This window comes from Camellia sinensis, chromosome 10 (genome assembly GCF_055761805.1).
Source record: "Camellia sinensis isolate YWXY chromosome 10, ASM5576180v1, whole genome shotgun sequence".
In the NCBI taxonomy this organism is placed as follows: domain Eukaryota; kingdom Viridiplantae; phylum Streptophyta; class Magnoliopsida; order Ericales; family Theaceae; genus Camellia; species Camellia sinensis.
The window spans coordinates 75,795,631-75,817,578 of record NC_138970.1 but is presented as its reverse complement, the minus strand read 5'-3'; the positions used below and the strand labels follow the sequence as shown (position 1 = coordinate 75,817,578).

Below are 21,948 nucleotides of genomic sequence, written 5' to 3'. Positions count from 1 at the left end.
CTAGTCCCAAAAAGAGAATCCAAAATTTTGCTTAGAATTTGTAATTAAAGGCTGAGATTCATCAATTGTGTGGTCAAACAACAAATCAGTGCTCTTGGACTGCACTGATTTGAATTGGGTTCTGTCTGCTGCCCTCTGTTTTTTGGTGATTGTTGCTGATGTGATTCAACCTCGGGGTGTTTTTGCTTATGCTTGTTGTTTTTTCCCCTTTTCCCCTCTTTTTCTCTTTGTTGGTTTCTCACCAACTGGCGCTTGGGGCTTTTTAGACCCAAGTTCCTCTTTATTGATGTAATCTTCATACTTTGTATGTTTCATCAATAAAGATTTTCTTTGCCGATCAAAAAAAAAAAAAAAAAAAAAACAACAACAACAAAAAATTTAAAGTATACACACTATTGATCTACAATTAAGGGTAATTTTTTAAACACTTTTATGGCTTGTCATTAATTACTTTCGGTTTAAAAGTTAAAATTATAAAATTTAGGAACATAGAAATAAATGACAGGAAAATAACATACTAGTCGTTATTTTTCCATGACATTTTGAAATGATTACCTAATTTTGATTATTGAACTTCTATAAATTAGAGGGTCATTGCAAAAGCATAAGTACCCATAAACTCTTATATCTTGAATATAAATAAATCATACATTAATTTTTAAAAACAAATTAATCCTGGGTACGTAGTATTAGTCTTGTAAAATTGTAGTAATTTATTTGCATCTCACGTGTGTCTGTTTCCATGCAAATATACCAAAAACAAAAAAGAAGGAAAGATGACAGTAGAGTAGTAGGACAAAAATTATATATTATATTAAGTTACCATCAAACATGATCTTACACGTGCAAAAAGATCTTATTATGAAAAATATACTTTCAAAAAAAATTATGTATCAACAACAATCTAGAATTGACCCCCTTGAAAACTTTGGCCGAATTGCCAATTAGCAGGCACCACATTGTAACTTGTCACAGTTCTACCGTCACTAGTAGTCACTTGAAAAGACAGACTTTGGCCATTGAGATAAGAGTTGCTTTGCCAGTTTTGGCCCCAGTTTCTTGACATAGCTTGCCACCCTGTATTGGATCCCTTGATTGACACTGCATGGACATCCCCTACACCCGCGACATTGGTGATCAAAACCAGGTTAAAGTAAGAATGGCCATTCATGGTGAACGTAATTCCTCCTTTCTTGATACAAGGCACCCTGTCACAAACCAATTCGATTCTCATTAATCAAATTTTAATATGGATTAAATCATATAAAAATTATGGAAGAATAGTATTTTTCGTGTTATTTTTTGCCTTCGGAAGACAACGGGCACGATTCCGGCACGATATTGAGCAATTTTCAAGAAAGCAGGCTCGGACAAGTCGAAGTGTTGGAGGGGAGGGTTGCACCAACCACCATTGTCGTTAGGCAGAGCATAGTTAGGTGGGCAAAAGTTTGTAGCGGTGACGGTGATGGTGGCAGGGAGGCACCATTTGGGGTCGTTGTTGCATTGTATCTCGTAGCAAGCCCCGCAGCTGAACCCATTGTTGAACAAAGCTGTGCTTAGTGCTGTAGTGCTTGTTCCATACCCTTGATCGTACAAATTTCCATACCCACAAGCTCCTCCTGCAAAACACATTAGTGACAAAAATATAACAAATTATAAACTTTGGAGATTAAATTGGAATAAATAAAAATTAAGAATTATAGTGTAACACTTTTATACTAGTGTAATAAAGCTAAATTTAGATATTGAGAAGGTAGAGGCAACTAATAAAGTACGTACAATTTGTACATACCCATTGTCCCGGAGGCATCGAGGCCGCCATAAAAGGTGGCATGAGCGCTCTGCCAACCTGCATTGTTGCCGATGGTGCCTTCTAAGTGTAGGTTGATCATTATAATGAAGAGAACAAGTGTTGCAAAAGAGAATTGGTTAGTGGCCATTGGATGTTTTTGAAGACTCCTTCAGATAGGTCTTGTGTGCAAGGTGGTGGTGTTGTATGAAGCTTATGCTGAGGGAGGTGAAGATGGTGGCTATTTATAAGAGGAGTGAATCAGAGAGAGAGAGAGAGAGAGAGAGAGAGAGAGAGAGGATTCAAAGTAAATAAAGAAGGAAATCAATCTGTTTTCTATAACTTCTCAATCTGTTTTCTATCACCTTATAATTAGTAATATTAGATTTTTTCATCATTCTTGTGCAACTGGTACCAAATGCTACATTTAATTTTCTATAATGTCAATTTATTTTTTTCTATTTTTTTTCCCCTCATTATTACTAAGTATATAACGGTTGGAAGTGTTTGGAGTTACATGAAGAACTTTTTGTAACCGAAGAGATTAATATATATATGTATATATTTACTCATTTTAATAAAGAAAATTTATCATCTTTTAATATGTATTATATGATATTGTGATTTTTTTCTAAACCATCGCAACAAATACTAGGTAAGTCATCATTTTTTCATAATTACCAAACAAAAATAAGTCAATATATCTTATCCGTAATTGTTTTATTATGTAATGTAAACACGTGTGTATATACTAGCAGTGTATTTTAGAGAAAAAAATAGACATAGTTTTTTACTTTAAATATCACTACAAGAATTTACACTTTTGGCAACAAAAAAATTGGTCGCTAAAAGTCAATTTTTGGTCGGCAAAAGTTATCCGCGACCAATTTTTTTGGTCGCTAGTTTGGTCGCCAATTGAGGGTCGGCAAAAGTAATTCCCGACCAAAATTGTGGTTGGTCGGCAAAAGTTGGATTTTGCGACTAAATTTTTAGTCGCTAAATACGTAATTACCGCGACTAATTTATTTTGTCGCCAAAACACTTTGGTCGCGAAAAGTAATATTTTCCCGACCAAAAAGTTTGGTCGCCAATTATCACATTCAACGACCAAAATGTTAGGTCGCCAATCGTGATATTCCGCGACAAAAAATTTTGGTCGCCAATCGTGACATTCCGCGACCAAAATTTGTTTGGTCGCCAAAAGTTGGATTTCGCAACCAAAAAATTTGGTCGCCAATTGTAACATTCTGCGACCAATATTTTTTTGGTCGCCAATCGTGACATTTCGCGACCAAAAAAAATGGTCGCCAATTGTGACATTTTGCGACCAAAATTAGTTTAGTCGCCAATTGTGGCATTTCGCGACCAAAAATTTTGGTCGCCAATTGTGACATTCTGCGACCAAAATTAATTTGGTTGCCAATTGTGACATTTCGCGACCAAAATTTTTGGTCACCAATTGTGACATTTCACGACCAAAATTATTTTGGTCACCAATTGTCACATTCCGCGACTAAAAATTTTGGTCGCCAATTGTCACATTCTGCGACCAAAATTAATTTGGTCGCCAATTGTCACATTTGGTCGCCAACATCCAACAAAATAAACCTATAATTTATAATAGTCCATCCAATTTATTCAATATAATCTGTAATTTGCAAAAATCATTCAAACCAACAAATAAATTGAATCATGAACATTCAACAAAATACATAGATCAACCATTTCTGAACCTGTTTAATTAAAATCAGCAACTATTATAAGTTTTCATCCACAAATAATTCCAAACTACATATTTCATCTAACATAAAAATTTAAGACATAACAAATACTTGTTATTATGTTTAAAATTTTTATCCATGTACATCAACCGAAAAATATAACTAGTAGTCTACTAAATATTTTCTATACACACCCATCCAAAAATATAACTACTATTGTATCCAAAAATATAACTACTAGTCTACCCTTTTTCTACCCATATCGAATCTCTAATCTCCTGGACTGATAGTCAGTGCAGTTTGAACAGGAAACAAGTTCTCTGTAAGTGCTGGATGCAGGAAACCATCCTTCCAAATCATACTTCTTTGCAGCTACATCATTCAAAGCACCGGAAACAATAGCCACAATTTGATAGGGTAGTTTTAGCTGCAATAGAGAGAATTATGTCATACTTGTAGGAAAGAAAAATGCATAATTAAATAGAGAAAAATCAATTCGTCATTAGCAGGAGCCCATATATAGGACCCTCGAATTTCTTTGGCGTCAAGTGGCAGACTATTTAGCATTAACCAAACAAAACAACCAATTCCAAAATCACTCATCTTACATGACATTACAAAACCTGGCAAAATAATCTATATGAGTACTATAAGAAACATTATCAAGCATCTCCAGCTTAAAAAAAAATGAATATAACGAAGAAATAACCAAAAATTATACACATTATTCCCCTACAATTCTGAGGGCAAGAAAGCTCTATACCGTCTTGTAAAACTCTTCTAAGTTCGTTATCATTTCCTCGTGCATGTCCCAAGAGTCATATATGTTAAACCTACTATATGTGATTTAAAACAGTTACGCATATATAAGGTAAAAAAAAAGCATAAAAAAATTAATTTTCAAAAACCAAGTGGATCTAATTGGGCTGATCAAAATTTTGTGCCTTGTTAATTGCCTTGTTAAGAGATATTCCTACATTTTGGAATCTACATCTGGATCATAAATAAGACTCTTGGGACATGTGGAATTTGTTGCCTAAAAATCTGGAAGTGTTGCCTAAAAATCAAAACCTCAATGCTAGTGTCAATAATGCCTTTTAAAACTTTGATTAGGATTAAGGCATGTGGAATTTGTTTGATTTAAGTAATGTTCATGAGGTGTGACCCACTGCTCCCGACAGGCCTATGAACTTATGTTCTGGATTGTGGGCAGATTCATATTATTAATAAACGCATAGTTTTGGAGTTTTCTTTGATTCTCTAAAAGAAATCGTCAACACTGACAGATGCCATGAAAATCACCATGTATTGTTCATAGATGCATAATTCCATTTTTAAATTTTGCAGTAGCCTTTTTGAAATCACATTTCTTGTCATAAAGAAGCAGATGAACTGCACAATGCAATTCATTTAGGTGTTTATGGAAGCGATTTGAAGATACTATAGACGTATGCATATACACATATCTTGTAATCTTGTTTTAGCTCTCCTGTTGGCTTACTTCTGGTTTATTTTCCTATGATGGCTACCTGATTTATTCAGGTACTGGAAGGTTTAGACCCTGTTAGGAAAAGACCAGGAATGTATATTGGAAGCACCGGACCTCGTGGTTTGCACCATTTGGTATCTTCTTTACTTTTTTGCCTTCTCTACATTAACACTTCTCATTGTGCCAAGTCTATTTTATCTAAACATGAGTTACAAGATTCACTGATGTTGCTTTCTTTTAGGTTTATGAAATATTAGATAATGCTGTTGATGAGGCACAAGCAGGTTTTGCTTCAAAGATAGATGTCATCTTACATGCGGACAATTCAGTGAGCATTACTGACAATGGGCGTGGGGTATGTTTGTATTCTACTTTCTGTAGCCAAGTAGGAGTTCTCTTAGGTGTAAAGATTTGTTGAGGCATAAACCAGACTGTTTCTTTGCAGGGGACGTATTGAGATTCTTGACATGGATGCTTAATGTTAGCATGCTCTCACATGACTATATGCTCGGTTTTTGTGTGCACTTGCATGGGTCCCTATTTAGCCACATTGCACATTGTTGAATATTCTAGCAGTTTGCTTGATTTTCTACGGTGTGATACAAAATTGGATGAATGTGATGTTGTGAAAGAGATGTCCCTCAAATGGTATTTTGCATGATATGCTTTTATATGCAAATAATAATTTTTTTTCTTTCTTGAGAAAATTATTATCTGCCTTATGTACATAGAAATATTAACAAGGCAATTAACAAGGCACAAAATTTTGATTAACAATTTTGTCATGTGAAAAATAAATAGAAAAATATCCATATTTCACATTCTATAAAGAAATATTCCTACATTTTGGAATCTACATCTGGATCATAAATAAGACTAGTCATAGAAACATGGGCCAAACCTCTGTAATCAATTTGTACATGATCTTAATTAACAATACACCCCATAAGTGGTTCATCAGTCACCACTATTTTAAACTTCAGTAAAATATCGCTTTCAATATGATTGAAGTTCACCTAAGAAGTTCAAATCCATCCTTGCCACTGCTTAAGCTTTTGTCCAAAAAGTTCCTTTTATGGTTTATGATGCCTTTGAGTTAACACCACTTTCGATTCTTGAAGCATTCTTAACAAGAGTTGAAACCAAAAGTCTTAGCCATGCAGGATTGGTACCCACTATAGTACAGCTTAGGAATACTATTTGTTTTTCTCTCATCAATGTAGCGCACACATGGGACAAACACAACATCACAAATATGCTAACACAGCAATTCCTAAGAAACTAGGACATGCACACGATAAGGACACCAAATCATATTACTATTCATATACTTTTGATGCATATAATGTAAGAAAAATTTGATGTAAATAAATATCTAAAAATTCTACATACAAATGCAAAATATGAAAGACGAAATCCCACAAATGCCATATATAATGTACACCTCTTAGAAATGTTTCAAAATATATTTGGGGTGGTGGGTTGCATTCCCAAGAAAGTCAAACCTTTGTCATGCTAAGAGATTCACCACATAGGTCTTATTAGAGACTCTAAAAACTGTTGTCAAAATGGAAACAGGTCCTCCCTAGAAGTGTCCATGCTACTAATACTCTCATTACTTGGTGACATTTCTGATTCGCTATCTTGTATTTAAAAATTTTATGTCCTCGAATAAGTCATGTTGTGCCTCTTTAATTTGATAGAATGGGTTGTTAAAGAAAATTACTATCCATGTAAATGGCCCAGACACCCTTTTCTTTGTTTTGCTACTTCAATTGCAAATCAAAAGACATACGCACAGAAAGCAAAAAAATAAAAGAAGAAACACTTAACTTTGGGACAAACAAAACTCTAGAAAGTGAATGTACCTTAAATTTTGCTACAACACTTAACTTTGGGGAGTCTGCTCCACCTGATTTATATAGTGCACCAACAACAGGCTTCTCAGATTGAGCAAGCAAAGACGATGCAAATACCTGAGGAAGGTGGCATTTGCAAGAAGATAATAGTTGAATGGTATCCAAGTGTAATAAATCACGATTCTTCTCCAGAAACCCACTTGTTTGTTTACAAAGTCTCTTTTTATTAAAAAAAAAAAAATTATGAATAAAATAATTAGTTTATTGATTAGCTGTTTGTCTTTTGATTACAATTAATTATGTATTTCTTTAATTGTGGCAGTTACACTCTATGAATTTCTACTATGTTATAAATATAAGAAGAAAAAAGAGAAGCAACACTAATTTAGCTCACCTCAATATAATCATAAGCATAATGAACCCAGTTTTCTTATTATGTAAAAAAAAAAAAAAAAAAAAGAAGCAAATGACTTGATTTTAAACATCATCCACAATTAACAGCAGTTTACTTTTTTGGAAAATTCTTGTAGACTATTAATTCTAACTGGACATTTCACATGGATTTGCAAGCCGAAATGTGAACTAGATTGTCTATGAAGGCCTATGGGAAATAAACTGAGCCATTCCACTATCATGGTGGTAGAAAGCTCCATCATACCATGCTCAACACTAAGTTTGAAGGTAGAAACTTATGCACTAAATTCATTTCATACAAAATTAATTCCAAATATCTCAACAAATCTTCAAGGAATTAATTTGGTTCACTAAATTAACAAATCTCCTTTCCTATATACCAGCCACAAACATTTTACTTATAATCTTTTCATTTATACCTCAGTAGTTTCTTAAATGATTAAAGCACTATAACTTTTAAAAGGAAGTCTTATATGTACCTCTTCGGGGTGATAAAGGGACATTTTAAGCACATCTGTATGCCATGACTCCCTAGGTGCAAGAGGGATACTACGAAATGTCACACCAAATAATAACTCAACCAGCACCTTCAAACCCTCTATACATTGTGTCAAAGGAAAATATGATGCTACAACCTGCAAAAAACAATCATTGCAATTTCTGAATCTAAAGTATAAAATAAATTATTCAACAATCACAACCCAGAAATCTTCTAAACATAGGAAAAACCTTAGAATTGCCTAAAGTCATCGGTCGACCACAAAATCCACTAGAATTATGTGGACTGTGAGAAAACAGAAAACATAAGCATGTTGCTTACCAAGGAGTCCAAGCTGTAAGCAGAAGACTTCATCAACCTTGTGAAGTATGCTTCGTCCCAAGGGTCTAGGTCACCATTTATTTGTCCGTTCTTCTCTCTCTTAAAATCCCAAATTCTCTTAAACTCCTACAGAGACAGCAACTTCTCATCTAAGTACATTTATTGCGACAAATTCAGCAGCCAGAAAGCTAAGTATCACCACTTCAAGCCTTAAACTCATGTGCTGAACATAATACCTTATCAGCTTTGGGTCTGACCATTTCACTCGTCTCAAGCAAAACAGAAATGTCTAGCTATAGTTACTTACTGATATTGATATTGACCAAGTGGGATCTCTTCCCTCTGTATTTGGGACTTCCTTTGAGATGTTGAGGTGGCGGAAGAGGAGGCCAACGCTGCTCCTCCGATGACGACGACGCTGCTTCGACGACGACGCTGCTGCTGCTCCTGCACTCCGGAGCCCTTTCCATTCACACAGCAGCCTCGTTTATTGCTCTCAGTCATCCGCCGCCGCTCGCCCGTTGTCTGCCGCTCTCTGTCGTCTGCCGCCGCTCGCCGTCGATCGATCGATCGAGAGAGAGAGAGAGAGGGGGGGGGGACGAAAAGATTAGGAATTTTTTGGGTTTGAGATTGGGGATTTTTTTTGTTGGGGGAGGGGGTGGGAAAAAAATTAGAGGGGGAAGCGGGAATGTAAAAAAATAAAGAGGCGGGAATGAAAAATAAAAATAAAAAATATAAATAAATAAATAAATTTATTTTTTGTTAAAATATATATTTTTTTGTAGTTAATGAATTTTTTTTAATTTTTTTTTTTAGTTATTAAGATTGAAAATTTATTTGTTTCCTTTTTATTTTAATGAAAAAAAATATTATTATTTTTTATTTCGTAGAAGTATGGGTAATATATATTTTAATGAAAAATATTTTCTACCAAAATAAAAGTTAATTTTTTGTAGTCAATAAAAATATTTTTCTGCGGCTTATTTTTTTTTATTACTAAAAATCATAAACTAATTTTTTTTGGTAGATGAAAATGAGCGGCAGTAGTGGTGAAGGTGGTGGATAAGAGATGATGGTGGTGGTAATGGTGATGGCGAAAGAGATTAGTGGTGAAGTTGTGGTAGTGGTAGTGGTAGTGTAAATGGAGTGGCAGGGGTAAAAGAGAAGTAATGGTAGTAGTAGTGACAGTAGTGGTGGTAGTGGAGTGGTGGCGATAGTAGTAGTAATGGTAGTCGTAAAGGTGAAGTAGCGACAGTGGAAATAGTGGTGGTAGTGGAATGACGTTTGCAATAGTGGTGAAGGTGGTAGAGGAGATAGGTGGTGAGAGAGAGAAATGAGTAAGAGAGAGATAGAGGAGAGAGAGAGACAGATGATGAGCGAGAGAGAGACAAAGTGGTCGCTAAAAGTGCATTTTCTTGTAGTGGATCGATAAATCGAGAGGGAGCTCAGTAAATAGAGAAGACTGGAGTGAGAGAGTGAGCAACGCAAACATAGTGGGAGAGAGAGAGAGAGAAAAAGAGAAAGAGAGTGAGAGTGAGAGACAGAAAAGAGACATAGAGAAAAGAGAGATGGACGAGAGAGACAGAGAGAGATAGAGAGAAGAGAGATGAGCGAGGGAGACATAAAGATAAGAGAGATGAACGAGAGAGACAGAGAGAAAGATAAAGAGAAGAGAGATGAGCAAAAGAGACAGAGAGAGAAAAGAGATGAGAGAAGAGATAGATGAGTGAGAGACACAGAGAGAGAGTGAGAGACAGATAGACAAACAGATAGAGAGAGAAGAGTGATGAGTGTGAGAGAGAAAGAGAAGAGAAAAAGGAATATGAAAAAATGGATGAAAAGATATAGACAAAGAGAAAGAGAGAGAGAGAAAAAAAAAGCGAAAAGAGATAAACGGGAGAGAGACAGAGAGAGATGAGCGAGAGAGATAAAGAGAAGAGAGAGAGAAGAGAGACAGAGAGAGAAGAGAGATAAAGAGAAGAAAGATGGACGAGAGACAGATAGAGAGACAGACAGAGAAGAGTGATGAGTGAGAGAGAGAAAGAGAAGAGAGACAAAGACATAGAGAGAAAGAAAGAGATAGACAGACAGAGAAGAGAGATGAGTGAGAGAGAGAGAGAGATAAGAGAGACAGAGACACATAGAGAGAGACAAACAGACAGAGAAGAGTTATGAGTGAGAGAGAGAAAGAGAAGAGAGAAAGAGAAGAGAGACAGAGAGATAGAAAGATGAAAAAATAGGTGAAAAGAGAAATGTTCAAAAGAGTAAGGCAACGTCTTTTTTATTTTTATTTTTATTTTTTGTAATAGAAAAATACCGTTGCATTTATTTAAACCATTTTATGACTATATATATATTAAGCCGTCTCAAAGCCACAATATATATATATATATATATATTTTAACTTTTTTTTTTTTTGGCAATGGTACGTATTACAATCGCAAAAAACTCTCCTTTTTTTTTTTTTTTTTGCAACTGCAGCTGGTATCGTCGCAAATACTCCTTTTTTTTTTTTTGTGACAGCAATTTCTGCCGTCGCAAATACTCTATTTTTTTGCGACGGCAAGTTGTGCCGTATCAAAAAGTCACATTTTTTTGGCGACGGCAAGTTGTGCCGTCTCAAAAAGTCATATTTTTTGAGACGGGAAGTTGTGCTGTCTCCAAAAGTCACATTTTCTTGTAGTGTTGGTTTAGGGTGATAAGAGAGAGGTCTCCGAAAACGGCGACCGTAAGAAGCACTCTGCCCCCAACAGTATTGAATGCACTCTATCTCTCTCTCTCTCTTGTGCCTTGTGATGAACCCTAACCTTATACTTTTCTTTTGATTCTCTCTCTCTCTCTCTCTTGTGCCTTGTGATGAACCCTAACCTTATACTTTTCTTTTGATTAGAAGTAGCCAAAGAGTTAAATGTATTTTGAATTTTTTTTTTATAATTTGTGTTTTGGTATTGAGGCTTTTTTTTTTAAAAAAAAAATGGGAATTGTATATTTTATATACAAATCAAATTGGAGTATTTTATGCAAACACACATATTTGGGGAGTGTGATTAAATATATATATATATATATATATAATCATACTTATTTAAAAAGTATGATTAAAAAGTAATAATGTATATATAATCACAATTTAATTAAAAGGTGTGATTAAAAAATATATAAATAATCACACTGTAATTAAAAAATATATATATAATCACACTAATTTAAAAAGTGTGATTAAAAAGTAGTAATGTATATATAATCACACTTTAATTAGAAGGTGTGATTAAAAAATATATAAATAATCACACTTTAATCAGAATGTGTGATTAAAATATATATATATATATATATATATGTATATATAATCACACTAATTTAAAAAGTGTGATTAAAAAGTAGTAATGTATATATAATCACACTTTAATTAGAAGGTGTGATTAAAAAATATATAAATAATCACACTTTAATTAGAATGTGTAATTAAAAAATATATATATAATCACACTCATTGAAAAAGTGTGATTAAAAGTAGTAGCGTATATATAATCACACTTTAATTAGAATGTGTGATTAAAAAATATATAAATAATCACACTTTAATTAGAATATGTGATTAAAAAATATATATATAATCACACTTATTTAAAAAGTGTGATTAAAAAGTAATAGTGTATATATAATCACACTTTTAATTAGAAGGTGTGATAAAATATATATATATATATATATATAATCACACTTAATTGAAAAGTGACATAAAAAATAAATATTATCACACTAAATCAAATTAAGTGTGATTAAAATATCAATCTAATTTTTTTTATCACACTTTCAATAAAAGTGAGATATTTTTTTTTATTAAAGTGTGATCTTTAACTATTTTTGTAGTAGTGAAGGGTTCAAATCGGCCTCACATACACAAAGGCTACTCACTGGATTTGCCTTTATTTATTTATTTTTTTCTGTTTTGCAGGTACAAAACGACGTCGTTTTTTGATTGGCGACCAAATTTTTTTGGTCGCCAAAAAATTTCATTTCCCCCCTCCTGATTGTTCAAATTTCCCTCCCAAACTTTTGGCGACCAAAAGACCAAATTAGTCGCAGAAAAAGTACCTTCGCCGACAAACTTTTTTAGTCGCCAAATCTCAATCAACGGCGACTAAAATATTGGTCGCTAAAAATACAAATTTGGCGACTAATTTTTTTTGGTTGCTGAAAATAAATTTTTGGCGACCAAAAATTTGGTCGCCAAAAAATATGTGACCTTCCGCGACCAAATTTGTAGTTAGTCGGGAAAAGTATACCACTTTCTGCGACCAACTCATTTTTTGGTCGCCAAAATATAACCTTCTGCGACCAATAATATTTGGTCGCCAAAAACAATGGTCATTCGCGACTAATTAATATTTAGTCGCCAAATGTCATTTTTTTGCGACTAAAATTTTTTTGGTCGGCAAAAGTGGTTGCCAAATGTGTAAATTCTTGTAGTGTATGCTTACGTTAGTCTGTTTTAAACAATAATATTTAGACTTCACTTAAATTACTTATCTTAATTTTATAACCTCTCAAAAGGAGATTGTGAAAATTATTATTATTTTTAAATTTTTAATTAAATGAATCATCAACATGATATTTTCAAAAAAAAAATTTAGGTTCAAGCTATTTGAAACACATATCAAAATTTACTTTCTTTTTTTAACTATAAAATCGAAATTAAAATAATATTTGAGCATGTTGGTTGATAAGACCAAAAGCAAATATTTCATTGTTACTATTTACATATTTAACTCAACATGTTCAATAATTAAAATTTTCATTGTTAATATTTACATTTCAAATTAAATTTTTGTAGTATAATTCATGTTATTCTTAATTTTTTAGGTTCTTACTTAGATTTAATTTTTAACAATTAAATGTATGAGAAATATCATCATATTGAACAAAACTAACACTTTCATGATGTGTATTTTTAAAATTTAATAAATTTTTATTGAGACTTTGAGCCTCAACGACTCATAACATTTTGTTTTATATAATAAAACCACGACTTAAATGATTTTTAAAATATTGTGATATTAATTAAAGAGCCACGTGTATGTCAATATTTCATAAATTGAAGACAAAATAATGTTTTTCTATATATAATAGTAAATATAGATTTAATTGAATTAGCATCAAAGCAAGTTTTTGGCTCAATTTCTAGTCTAAAATGAGTAATGTTTATAAAAAAAAAAAAAAATATCGTGAAACAATTCATGATTTTTTTTTTTTTTAATCTTTTGATTAGTGTGTGACATTTTATTATAGGTATAATTCAAATGTAAAAAATCTTAATGAAGTATTATATAATATTTTTTTTTTTTATAATTCCTAACATTACTTGTCTAAAATTATGTCAAATCATTTTATTGGTCAAGGCATAACTCCTAGATAAGAATTTTTTTCTTTTTTCTTTTTTTTTTTTTTTTGGGTAAGATTGGGAAGAAAATCTTCATTGCAAAAATCGATAAAAGATCAAATCAATCTTGTACAACGGTATTACAAGATCTCAAAAAGAAATAAACAACTTTCATAGAAGAAACGATCCAAACCTCCATAACGGAGGAGAAAAGGTTCCCATAAGGGAGGGAAACAAACCTCTACACATGAAGGATTAACACATCACCAACTAAAAATTAATAAAACCACAAAAAAAAAAAAAAAAAAATCCAAGTCATTACTGAACTCATCAAAAACTCCATTACTTTGCAGCCTTCTATTTGGAATCTGAAGACTTCACATCCACTGGTCGATACAGAACATTGAGGTTGAGGTGATCATCTAGTGTAAAACAAATGCGTTATCTAGCGTCGTCGTTCAGATTGTTAAAAGATTTGAAATCAGATCTTAAAATTTTGAGTTCGAAGGTAGAAAAAGTAAGATAAAAACGCCCAGGTTGGAGAGGTAAACATCATATCTAGATTACGAAAATGATTGAAAGGTGGGGGAGGGATATCGGAGAGTTGGGGGGAACCACTACTGTCTCCCTGTCCCCTTTAGAAAAATTTAGAGAGAAAAGTAAAAGGCATTTAGGGTTTAGGGAAGACGGCGTGTTTTATATGCCATAAACTAATTCATAGATAAGAACTTTAGGCTAGATTTGATTTTTTGTTTTTGTTTTTGTTTTTGTTTTTGTTTTTGTGTTTTGACCAAACTAGTTGGATTGGACAAACAATACAGTTATCATTAAAAGATTAAGTGTATTTATAATTTACTTGAAGAATAGTTTCGTAATCTACCTAACGTTTTAAATTTTTTTATTTTGTTAAGTTATGTATAATTCATACTTAAAATATTTTCTATAAATTTTAAAATGAATAATGTTAGGATGACCACACTTTGATACTATATTTGACGATATGTAACGTGTTATCTTATGATTCATTAACCACATAGTTAGTATTTAAGGCACCACCAGATTGTACCAAATGTGATTGTTATAACATTACTAAAATTTCATTTTTGACTTTTAAAATTTAAAGAATTTTTTAAAAAAATTTTTATTTAGATTTTTCATCTAAACATTTTCAAATGAGATGTGGTTAAATATAAATAAGATTTTGTTTTGGAATTTCTATTAAATGGTCATCAAAATTTCAATGAAAGCTGCAAATTTTTGCATAAAATATTTGCAAATGTGTGAAAAAGACTGTAACTTTAATTATTAAAAGTAATAGAGTTTATCATTGATTTGTAATTTTTTTAAAACTTACACTGAAGTGCAATTTTTTCAAATTTGAATGTAACATAGATGGACCAATAGTTTCATGCCACATATATTTTTTAACTTTCAAAAATAAAATTTTTAATGCGATGTGATTTAAATATAACTAAGATTCTGTTGTGGACTTTATATTTAAATGTTGAAAATTTTTTCAATATAATTGGATGGGCCAATAGTTATATGTCACATATATTTCTTAACTTCTAAAAAATAAAAAATAAAAATAAAGATTTAAAATTGTGATTGATTTTCCATAACAATGTCATAAATTAAATAATATATATATATATATATATATATATATTTTAATTCCACACATCAAGGGATTTGAAAGGAAAGAAGTAAGGAATTTGAAATATATTACCATAATAATCAAAGAGTCAATAATCTATAATTACAATTTATGACAATGGAAAGGCCAAAAATTTTAGGGAAAATTATCAGAAAGTCCAATTTACCAATCTATTATTCCATTTGGTCCCACATTTATTCTTTTGAATTGACAAGTCTTATTTGGCATGTTTTGTGGACAGTTAGGTCCCACTTTGATTTTATGTGATATGTGAGTGGACAGGTTTGCCTCTTTTTTGTTTTTTTTCTATGGAGGTGTATATTTGCTGATCCACATTTGCTGACCCACGTTTGCTGATCCTCGTTGCCTCACTGCCATTCTCTGCCTCCGCGAAATCCCAGCTTCCTCTACCGCCAGCGAAGACAAAGAAGAAGCTCAGTACTTCGGAATCATCAACGCCGTAAGAGTAGAAAAAATAAAGAAACCCACTTGGAGAGAGGTTATTCGATGTACATTGCAACCCATAAATGGATTCGATCTAAAAAAATAGAGTGATGTAAATCGTTTAATTTCTCAGTCATTCGCAATCATCTTTCTAATCCTCTTAGCTTCTCCAATTTCAATCCCACTGTACATCGTAACCCAGAATTGGATTCGATCTAATTCCGAATCAAATTCGGACCATGAGGGGGTTGTGACTGAACCGTTGCTGGGTATGCCGGAGAAAGAGAAGACGACGACGGAGGCTGCGGTGGCGGTGGAGAGGAGAGCAACCAGCACTGCAGTGTTCATCCATGTTCAAAACATGAGACCCAAATTACCAAACGTGGGTCAGCAAACGTGATCAGCCAACCAGCACTGCAGTGTTCATCCATGTTCAAAACATGAGACCCAAATTACCAAACGTGACTCACTGTCGTCGCAGGCAAAGGAAATGTGAACTTTGTTTGATGCACAGAAACGTGAACGTGAATGTCAATCCCAGATCGACGTGAACAATGGGCACAAGATGATCGTCAATCCGTCAGGTCGGTGTACCATGTCAGCGTGAACAATGGGCACAAGATGATCGTCAATCCATCAGGCCGGTGTACCACGTCGGCATCGTCATATGGACCCTCAAACAGAGTACAAGACACTGATGAAGAAATCGGGCAGATCGACATGAACAATGGGTTCTTGGTATCTGGTAATCCATCTTCGAAATTGTTGGGACTTGAGGGATCCAAGTTTCTTGAAATCTGGTAATCAACTTGAACAATGTGTTCTTGGGCACAAGCAATGCGAACTCATGATTTAGGAATAATGGGCAACTCGTGAACAATGGGCCTTGCAATTCCTTGATTTAGGAACAAAAAGATTGTATGAACTTCAATTGTAGAAACGTCACAAATGGCAATTGGAAAACAAAGGGTCAAATTGTGGGGAAGCTGAAACGTGACACAACCCATGTCACAGGAAAAAAAAAATTTGTCAAATTACTTGTGTTCACGTCACAACCCACGTCTCATGTTCTGAGTTTTACACACTTACTAAATTAAAAACAGTATTAGTGTGCTTTTTCGATTAGCGTGACATACAAACATCCCTTCACCTTATTCCATACAAACCCATACCAAATGTCAATCAATAATACTACCAGTGGCAAAACTGTCAACAAACAAATTAAGGGACCACTCAGTCACTAAGAAAACATTCAGGACCTTATGGATTACAAGTCCATAAAATGGGATTTACTGGTCAATTCCCCAAAATTTTGTGAGACATATTTTTATATTTTGTTAATTCAAAAGTCTAGAAAAAAAATGGATTAATAGTTTTGACTTCATATACATATAAACGTTTTTGCTTATATAATAGTATAGCTTAACTCCTTCGGTATACACCCTTTATAAGATGCGTATCATATGCACCTTATTACGTTTTTTAGTACATATTACATATTTTTGTGACAAATGTTACCTAGTTTCTAGTAGAATTACAACAATTTATTTATTTATTTTTGCATATGAATCTATACATTTTTGTGGTAATGCTATGTGATTCAAAAATGTTTCAATGAAAAAGCGTGTAACCTTACTATAAAAATGTATAATATTACCACAAAATACATATTATGGACCATAAATTGTCATAACTCTAGCACAAGATTATGTAACATTTGTCACCAAATGTTTAACATATACTAAAAAAATATGTAACAATGTGTATATGATACACTTTTTTAGGTGTATTTACCAAAGGAATTTTCTAAAATCAGAGATTTTTATGTGTTAAACATAGAAATTTTGATTTGTGCAAAAATTAATTTTTTTGATTAGGAATTTTTATATTTTATGTTTAAAAGATGAGAAGTTGTTAGGATGAATTGTAAAAGGGATAAATTATGCAAATAGTCCATGTAATTTATACGATGTGTCAATTTGATCCTTATTGTTTCAATTTGCTTGATTTTGCCCTTAATTTAACGAATTGTGTCATGTTAGCTCAATAAATAACGGCTATTAGGTTTGATAGACAGAAAGTCAAATGATGTATATGTGTCAATTTGGTCTTTATTGTTTTAATTTGCTCAATTTTGACAGGGACCAAATTGGCACATCGTGTAAGCTATAATGACCAAATTGATACATTTTTTTGACTTTTCGTCCACCAAACTTAGTAACTGTTATTTATTGGATTAATATGACACAATCCGTTAAATTAAAGGGCAAAATCGAGCATATTGAAACAATTGAATCAAATTGACACATCATATAAATTATATAGACCATTTACATAATTTATCCTCTAAAAATTAAAAACTTTTATAATAAATATTTTAGTTTCTATACTTACTGGTAACTTAAAAAGTACGTATGTTAATGCTCAAATCTCCAAAACTGTCAAATTCAAATAAATGAGAGAATGTGAGGTTTTGGCTTGATAATTGGATTATTGATGAGCCTCTCATACAGAAAGCTACAAGTCTAGTGCCCAAGGAAGACATGGAGGAGGTTGTTGAGCATTTTTGGGAAGAGGTGCAAGGGTGGAAATGAGACAAGGGGTGTTTTGAAAAAATGGTTAAAAATTGATTTCTTAACTTTTTTTTCTTTTTTATGTGAGAGGTGGTGTGACTCAGGATGGGTTGAAAGCTTACTTTTTTGCTTTTTTGGTGTATTCCCAAATGGTCCCAAAATTACACATTTGCTGCCCCAAGAGATTTTGAACAAATTCTAGAGTATTATTCTAATTTAGCAGAGGCAAAAATACAGATAAACAAATTTGGAAGCACACAAACCATGAATGTTTTACAGTAGAGTCAACTTATAAGAAGATTAAGAGGGAGAGTCATGCAGGAGAACCTACAAATGCTTGGAAATCCATTTGGAAGAACAAAGGATTACCGCGATGGAAATGTCTTCTGTGGATAATTAGACATGATCAGCTTACTTGCCAGAGATGTAATGCGCATAATGAAACAACTCTTCACGCCTTTTGGAAGAGATTGATTTGCCTAGAGTTACAGCAAACATTCTTTAATCTTCCACTCCTTGGGTGGGTTGATGAGAACATGGCTAATACTAAATGGGCTAGGGATAAGAATCATGATTGGACTTTAATGTTTGTGGGGACTAGTGCTATGATTTGGTTATGGCGAAGCAAGTCCATTTTTGACCCAACATTTGTGATTCCCATCATCCTCATATCTACTATTTAAGGAGTTGTCCATGAGGCAGTGGGCACAAAAAAAAATTGCTAGTCCAAATTCGGTAGGGAGTCCTAGTAATCGATGGTAGATACCTAGGGAGGGATGGGTGAAGATCAACACCGATGGAGCTTGTGCTGGCAATCTGGGATGGCATGAATTGGGGGAGTGATCAGAGATAGTGTTGGCTTATGGATAAGGAGCTTCAAGCAGTTGATAGGCTGGGCTTTAGCTATAATAGCGGAATTATGGGTGATATTGTAGGATCTAACTCTTGCCTGGACACAAGGGTGGCCTTAGATAGAGTTTGAAACAGACTCTCAAGATGTAGTGAATCGCATTAAAAATCCGAAGCCCAATCATCCTGATCACAATATGGTCTTGCAAATACGGAGGGTCTTGGACAGAAATTGAGAATGCAAGCTCAGTTATATTGCTCGGGAGATAAATGGATGTGCAGATGAAACAGCTAAGGAGGCCATTCAAGAGAGACATATAGTTGAGAATAGTGGAGGTGTCGTCATCTCGCCTAAAACAGCTTCTTGTGTGGAAGACTCCTGATTGGAGAGTTTTTTTAGTTTGTTCCTTCGCTTAGGCCTCCATCTTACCACAAAAAAAGAGAGTAATTTTTCTTTAAAAAATTTGGTTCTTCTCGTCGTCGAGCTAAATATAGAAGTGCAAAACTTTTATATTTTTTTAAAAAAAATTCACTAAATAAAAAAACATAAGAAAAAAATAAATAAATAAAAAAACTATCAAATAAGCAAACTTCAAACACCTATAGTTATTCATTGTGGGAAGATTAAAAAAAAAAATCGAGAATATGATTAACAGTTGCCCTATTTAAATTAATTTTATGACTGCCATTCACAATAATGGTGGTGGTGGAGTGACAATGATAGTGATGGTAACCACGGCCAACATTTGTAATTAAGTAAAGTGTCTTTACTCTTACATTTTAATTTCTGTATAAGATGTTAAAATTTTAAGTATATGACAAGCCTAATTTAATTTTACTAAATATATTTAACTTTTTTATGTAGTGAATTAAATTATCGAACACAATAGACAGAATAGTGAGTTGAGCTATATTCTTGGGAGGAAATTATTCAATAATCTCGGAACACCACATGGTCAAACTCCAAGCCAATCACCAATTACTTAGCCCTTATGTTGTTCTCAATCCCCAACATAAATCGTGGGCCCCATACCCTTCTCTACCAATCAAAACCTTATGCAGTACCACGTGTTCATACTACGAGAATACTGAATAATCACCTCTTGTTTGAGAACCATCCACTAGACTTGTGTTTCAATTTTAGGGCAATGTCACATTGGATATGAAATAATTTTTTCAATTTTAGACCATCTGATGTAGGGGTGTAAATTTCGCCCGGTCCCGCCCGACCCATGTTGGGCCTTTCGGGCTCTCACCAAAATTTGGGCCGGGTCAGGCTGGGCTATGGGCCAAAAAATTAGACCCAAGCCTAGGCCCAAGGGGTATTCGGGCTTTGGCGGGCTAGGCCTCGAGTCAGGCCGGTGGGCCTAACAATTTTTTTTATATATATTTTTCTACCAAAATTTTATTAATTTCCATTAAAAAAGACACTGGGTCTCGGGGGCCTGAGTGGGCCTTGAACGGGCTAATGGCCCAGGCCACGGGTCGAATCGGGCTTCAAAATGATGGCCCAGGCCTAGGCCTAGTCTCGGGCTAGGCTAGGCTCAGGCTTGGGCCTAAACAGGCCACGAACCATTTTTACACTCCTATTTGATGGAGACTTGTTTTGATCGTACATGATTATTGGGATGTCCAATAAAAGTAGGGAAATTATAATTCAATATATTTTCAAAAAAATAATTACAAAGAGATTGAAAATTTTATATTTTTAATTATTAAAATTGATAAAATTTATCATTAATTTGTAATTATTTTTTTACAATTACGCTCATCTATAATTTTTCCATAAAACTATCACAAGTGCTTCCAAATCCAAGAAAAAAAAAATTTGTTCTTTAAAAAAATATGAAACATCAAATTTTTTTGAACACAGTTGGGAATTAAATAATTTTTAAAGAATCTAACAAAAGAAAAAATATAATGAGGGACCACCCTATCTTAGCTAAATACACAAATTCTTAGGAAACTCAAAACACAAAAACATTTTTTTATAAATTAATAGAGGTCAATCCCAATTAAGAAGAACCTCTCCAAAAATAAGCGTATACTACTATTTGCAGCGAGCGCATGGTATTCTTTAGTAAAAGGCAAAAGAATAAATTTTTATAGCGTGGCTGTGTGCTCTTTTGCATTGCTTAAACAATATCTTATACAAAGCTAGATGGAAAGGGTTCTTTCTTCACAACCAATGTGGGAATCTTCATAACCATTTGCACTTACATTCTTATTTGTTGTTCAAATGATCAAATCTCAATCTTTAACCCCAAAATGCTTTAGTTTGTGGATAGAATAGTTAAATAATAGTGGGATTTTCTTGTATTTGATGGTCAATGATCATACATGCAGTTCTGGGAAATAAGATGTATAGCTTTAGGGAAAACCATCCACTACACTTCTAATTCAGTACTATAATTATGTGTTTAGTTTACTAGAATTAAAGTAGAATAGAATACACTACTAAAAAGCAGGGCTTTTGAGTCGGCAGCTTGCCGTCGCAAATAGCGGATTTGCCGACGCAAAAACTTTTTGCGACGGCGTTTCGACGGCAACTCAAGGGACGAAAATGGTGGGGTCGCAAAAAGTTTTTGAGTCGGCAATCTGCCGACGCAAAAAGTTTTAATTTTTTGAGACGGTAGATTGCCGACTCAAAAAGTGGTTAAATGTTTTAAAAAATTTAACTCATAATTTTCTCACTGAGGCTCCCAAGGTTCGAACACACACCCATTTGGACAAGTTGACCCAAGGTCAGCGCACTACACCCACTTCACCACCACACCTCTTTCAGATATTAAACGAGATATATATTATTTATAGTATATACACTCAATATTAATATAAAAGTATATGTATAAATAAATATATTTATTAAATATAATCAAGTAAATAAATATATATCTTGGTTATAAATTTTTTTTTTTGCTACGGCATCAGTTGCCGACTCAAAAGGTCT

The 21,948-nt window shown here is 33.4% G+C and overlaps 2 protein-coding genes and 1 pseudogene across 2 annotated transcripts; all 3 read right to left on the bottom strand.

The window, feature by feature from the left end:
- Window positions 1-904: 904 nt before the first annotated feature.
- Window positions 905-1,940, bottom strand: LOC114311256 (expansin-A8-like). The gene is made up of 3 exons (XM_028257387.1): window positions 1,793-1,940; window positions 1,307-1,619; window positions 905-1,208 (listed from the first exon to the last, which is right to left on the bottom strand). Exons 1-3 carry the CDS (start codon window positions 1,938-1,940, stop codon window positions 905-907), a joined length of 765 nt encoding a protein of 254 aa, XP_028113188.1.
- Window positions 1,941-3,498: 1,558 nt separating this feature from the next.
- LOC145800493 (uncharacterized) lies at window positions 3,499-15,924 on the bottom strand. Its single transcript, XM_082890181.1, has 7 exons — window positions 15,775-15,924; window positions 15,481-15,670; window positions 8,400-8,554; window positions 8,093-8,218; window positions 7,752-7,907; window positions 6,868-6,975; window positions 3,499-3,937 (listed from the first exon to the last, which is right to left on the bottom strand). The coding sequence occupies exons 1-7, from the start codon at window positions 15,922-15,924 to the stop codon at window positions 3,764-3,766; spliced, it is 1,059 nt and encodes a 352-aa protein (XP_082746307.1). The 3' UTR covers window positions 3,499-3,763.
- A 5,081-nt stretch (window positions 15,925-21,005) lies between these two features.
- LOC114311266 (U5 spliceosomal RNA) lies at window positions 21,006-21,134 on the bottom strand (annotated as a pseudogene).
- Between the last annotated feature and the right edge of the window lie 814 nt (window positions 21,135-21,948).

Bases quoted from the DNA above. Each gene is read 5' to 3' on its own strand.
- LOC114311256 (XM_028257387.1), bottom strand. From the start codon at position 1,940: ATGGCCACTAACCAATTCTCTTTTGCAACACTTGTTCTCTTCATTATA. The intron at 1,620-1,792 runs GTATGTACAAAT...TGTGTTTTGCAG, and splicing joins CGATGCCTCCGGGACAATGG to GAGGAGCTTGTGGGTATGGA. The intron at 1,209-1,306 runs GCAAAAAATAAC...GGTTTGTGACAG, and splicing joins GTGCCCGTTGTCTTCCGAAG to GGTGCCTTGTATCAAGAAAG.
- LOC145800493 (XM_082890181.1), bottom strand. From the start codon at position 15,924: ATGAACACTGCAGTGCTGGTTGCTCTCCTCTCCACCGCCACCGCAGCC. The intron at 8,555-15,480 runs GTGGGTCAGCAA...GTGAATGGAAAG, and splicing joins GGCAACGAGGATCAGCAAAC to GGCTCCGGAGTGCAGGAGCA. The intron at 8,219-8,399 runs GTAAGTAACTAT...CTGTCTCTGTAG, and splicing joins CTTGGTCAATATCAATATCA to GAGTTTAAGAGAATTTGGGA.